The sequence below is a fragment of the Hemibagrus wyckioides genome, linkage group LG06, assembly GCF_019097595.1.
Source record: "Hemibagrus wyckioides isolate EC202008001 linkage group LG06, SWU_Hwy_1.0, whole genome shotgun sequence".
Taxonomy (NCBI): domain Eukaryota; kingdom Metazoa; phylum Chordata; class Actinopteri; order Siluriformes; family Bagridae; genus Hemibagrus; species Hemibagrus wyckioides.
The window spans coordinates 44,720,023-44,725,022 of NC_080715.1; the positions used below are offsets into that span (position 1 = coordinate 44,720,023).

At 45.7% G+C, this 5,000-nt stretch overlaps 1 protein-coding gene across 7 annotated transcripts in view; it reads right to left on the reverse strand.

The window, feature by feature from the left end:
- Positions 1 to 5,000, reverse strand: part of ptprk (protein tyrosine phosphatase receptor type K) — a 185,983-nt gene that overhangs the window by 46,550 nt on the left and 134,433 nt on the right. For all 7 annotated transcript variants that reach the window (XM_058391220.1, XM_058391221.1, XM_058391222.1 and 4 more), the window contains 2 exons: positions 3,817 to 4,090; positions 3,080 to 3,116 (listed from right to left, as the gene is read on the reverse strand). In XM_058391220.1, coding sequence (XP_058247203.1) covers positions 3,080 to 3,116; positions 3,817 to 4,090 — 311 coding nt within the window. The remainder of the gene's footprint in view (positions 1 to 3,079; positions 3,117 to 3,816; positions 4,091 to 5,000) is intronic.

Sequence of the window (5,000 nt, forward strand, 5' to 3'; positions counted from 1 at the left end):
CGAGAAAGGCAGAGATGGAGAATAATTAATGACAACAGCAAATCTATAATAACAAACGCTTTCATATTCCATCTGTCAGGTGCGGCTCCGGGGCCCGGCGTCTCGGCCCCACTCGAACTCTCCGTGTTCTGAAGGTCTTCCTCAGTCTGAGCATCTCACCTCCATCTAGAGGCCTGGGACTCTCAGGGTTTTTTAGCTAGAGGGTTTCACCACAAGCTGGAGAACACAAGCTGGACACCACAAGCTGGAGAACACAAGCTGGAGGACACAAGCTGGAGGACACAAGCTGGAGAACACAAGCTGGAGGACACAAGCTGGAGGACACAAGCTGGAGGACACAAGCTGGACACCACAAGCTGGAGGACACAAGCTGGAGAACACAAGCTGGAGAACACAAGCTGGACACCACAAGCTGGAGAACACAAGCTGGACACCACAAGCTGGAGAACACAAGCTGGACACCACAAGCTGGAGGACACAAGCTGGAGGACACAAGCTGGACACCACAAGCTGGAGGACACAAGCTGGAGGACACAAGCTGGAGGACACAAGCTGGAGGACACAAGCTGGAGAACACAAGCTGGACACCACAAGCTGGAGAACACAAGCTGGACACCACAAGCTGGAGAACACAAGCTGGACACCACAAGCTGGAGAACACAAGCTGGACACCACAAGCTGGAGAACACAAGCTGGACACCACAAGCTGGACACCACAAGCTGGACACCACAAGCTGGAGGACACAAGCTGGAGGACACAAGCTGGAGAACACAAGCTGGAGAACACAAGCTGGACACCACAAGCTGGAGAACACAAGCTGGACACCACAAGCTGGAGAACACAAGCTGGACACCACAAGCTGGAGAACACAAGCTGGACACCACAAGCTGGACACCACAAGCTGGAGGACACAAGCTGGAGGACACAAGCTGGAGGACACAAGCTGGAGGACACAAGCTGGAGAACACAAGCTGGAGGACACAAGCTGGAGGACACAAGCTGGAGGACACAAGCTGGAGGACACAAGCTGGAGAACACAAGCTGGAGGACACAAGCTGGAGGACACTGGATGCTTTATTTTGCTGTATCTTGTGCTGACACTTTATTTAATTAAATTTATTATTTTTATTTTATTTCTTTAAATATTCATAAATTCATTTTATGTTAGAAGAAAAAAAACACTGCTTATTTTATTAGACATGATGTTAATCGATAATATTCTATATATGAACATTTTATATATCATTTATTTAAAATAATAAAACACTATAGAATTAGCAAAATGAATTTTTTTGTCTCAAAAATTCTAAAAAACCCACAATGATGGAACTTTTCCAGATAAAAGGAGGGTCAATAATTTCAGTTCCACCATAAAGCTAAAGAGCAGAATATCCCAGCACACGGCACTCAGCCAATCAGGAGGTGACACTCAGGGAGGATTAAGAGTTTAAAGAGCATATGAGACGGACTGTCCCTGTCCCGGCTTGTCCTCTAGAGACCTGCTACGTGCTAATGCTCGTCCAGCTGGCTATGGATTAGCTAGCGGCACTTTCGCTAATCTCTCAGCCATACCACTTTCAAAATCCTCCAACTGCACTTTCAAAAAAATGGGAGATAAAGCAGCACAAATACGCATTAGCACTGCAGCGGTCTGAGAAGCACACCATATGTCCTGGAGCTAACACCATAACAAACAGACAACTAGCTGAACAACGGTGTGGGACAGGGAGTCGCTAGCATGTGGTAAATTAATATTCTTTTACAAGAACCGCGTAGGAAAGAGGAAGAAATGAGAAAGGAAAACAACAATATGATGTGAGGAGGACTAACGTTAGCAGGAGATAACACTGCACTGGGATGAAGCAACACTGGGCAGTGGGTCACTGGGGTGAGGGACACTGGGTTGAGGGACACTGGGATGAGGGAACACTGGGATGAAGGAACACTGGGATAAGGGACACTGGGATGAAGGAAAACTGGGGTGATGGACACTGGGATGAAGGAAAACTGGGGTGATGGACACTGGGGTGAAAAACACTATGGTAAAGGACACTGGGCTGAGGGACACTGGGATGAAGGGCACTGGGATGAGGAACACTGGAATGAGGGACACTGGGATGAAGGAAAACTGGGGTGATGGACACTGGGGTGAAAAACACTATGGTAAAGGACACTGGGCTGAGGGACACTGGGATGAAGGGCACTGGGATGAGGAACACTGGAATGAGGGACACTGGGATGAAGGAAAACTGGGGTGATGGACACTGGGGTGAAAAACACTATGGTAAAGGACACTGGGCTGAGGGACACTGGGATGAGGAACACTGGGATGAAGGAAAACTGGGGTGATGGACACAGGTTATGGACACTGGGGTGAGGGAAACTGGGATAAGGGACACTGGGATGAAAGACACTATGGTAAAGGACACTGGGCTGAGGGACCCTGGGATGTGAGACACTGAGCAAAAGGACATTGGGATGAAGGACACTATGGTAAAGGACACCGGGCTGAGGGACACTGGGATGTGAGACACTGGTGGGAGGGACAGTAGATTAGCACTAGCGCTAGGTGTGATGCAGAGGTGTGTATTAGATAAACAGATGAGGAATTCTGGAAGTCATCAGGTGCAGAAACCCAGCCAGATGTTCCTGATTTTGAGGAATGTTTCTTGGCCTGCAGCAGAAGATGGAGCCGATCTCCTAGCACATTGCTTTGAGGAGATGAGCGCACGCTGGTGTGGATCACAGCGTGTCCGGTATTTTAGGTGACCGATGAAAAGTGAGCATTATTGAAAATCTCTGATGAAGCAGAAACCATGGCGATCGGCTCGCTTTGTCCTCACGCAGCCGTGAAAACCGAGCATCAGCAGAGCAAGCTGCTTCACCAGCAAATATGTCACAGAGATCACAAATAAGCTTTCACTGCAGAGAGACAGTGTGTGTGTGTGTGTGTGTGTGTGTGTGTGTGTGTGTGTGTCCATGTGGATACGAGTGCAAGAGGCAGGAAATAAGCAATATGTCCAGTTCCACCATTCTGAAGAGAACCTTGGAATGAAAAGCAATAAAGCAGGTTCTCACCTTTAGTTGCCAATCTCAGGCACTGCGTCTTCGTTTCCTGTGAGGGAAAATAAAATGTAACACACACACACACACACACACACACACACATACACATACACACACACACACACACACACACACACACCAGCGTGCACTGAAACTCATTCCAAAGATCTTTTTTTAACTGTTGTTAGGAACATAGGAAATTATGAAAGTGTGTGTGTGTGTGTGTGTGTATGTGTGTGTGTGTGTGTGTGTGTGTGTGTGTGTTGGATCATGGTCAGGAGACTGAAAATCTAATAGTGACCCAATGGAAGGAAGAATAAAGTGAATGAAGATGTGTTCCATGTTTAAATAAATTAATTAATTAAAAAATAATAAATAAAATAAAATACATTAATTAATTAATATTTCATGCAACTTCATGCAAATTAATTAGCTAATATTTATAATTTATAAATTGTGTTATTAATGATCAGTTTATTCAGACTGCATTTTTAAGTAATATTCTTTTTCATTTTTTTTTAAAGAATGTTTTCATATTAAATGTTCCAACATTACAAGCAAAATATCTTCAAATTCTTTGTTCCAGATGTTGCTTTGTTGAATGATGTTTGATTGAGACGTCGTGCAAAATAAAATAAACACACCATTAATTGAAGTGAGGTGTTTATTAATCATTTATATGATATGTGAATATCAGTCAGGAAGCTCTGTGTGTGTGTGTGTGTGTGTGTGTGTGCGTGTGCGCTGACCTTCTCCACACTGCTCACAGCCTGGAAGTAGATGTTGTAGTTCTTGCGCGGAGCGAGCGGAGCGTTCCAGTAGCCGCGGTACGTCTTGTTGTCTCCCACCGTGAAGGGAGAAGGTTCCGGAAGATTTCCAGGAGGAAGCTCCGCCGCAAAGTAGTACGGAGACCCGGAGCTGGAGGCCGTCTGGTAGGACACAGGAACCTGGAAACACTCGAGGCTTCCGGCGTCTCGGCGTGAGCGGTGAGGGTTCAGCTCCTCCACCACGATCTGGTAGGAACTGACACACAACCAACACACCAATCAGAGCAGAGCGCGGGGACAGAGCAATAAACAAACAAACAAACAAACAAATGTATAGAGAAAGAGAACAAATAATGAGGAACACAGCTTCAAATGAGAAGTTACAGCCTCAAATTATTATTATTATTATTATAATAACCGGAACTTAATAGATTCATTCATATATATTAATACATCGAATCACATTATTGCCATGGCAACAAGCTACACACACACACACACACACAAACACAAACATAGGGACATACACACACACACACACAAACACAGGGACACACACACACACACACACAAACACAGGGACACACACACACACACAAACACACACACACAAACACAGGGACACACACACACACACAAACACAGGGACACACACACACAAACACAGGGACACACACACACACACACACACAAACACAAACATAGGGACACACACACACACAAACACAGGGACACACACACAAACACAGGGACACACACACACAAACACAGGGACACACACACACACAAACACAGGGACACACACACACACACACACACACAAACACACACACAAACACAGGGACACACACACACAAACACACACACAAACACAGGGACACACACACACACAGAGCAATAACATTTACAGAGAGAAAATGCAAACAGAAAAAAATAAATAAAAACATTTATTGAGATGGTTTATCTCTCCATCTGTCTCTCTCTCTCTATGTCCCTCTCTGACTCTGTCTCTCCCTCTCCTTGCATCTCTCTCTCTCTCTCTCTGCCTCCATCTCCCTCTCTCTCTCTCTCTCTCCATCTCTCTCTCCCTCTATCTCTCCATTTCTCTCTGCCTACATCTCTCTCTCCCTCTCTCTGTCCATTTCCTCTGCCTCCATCTCTCTCTT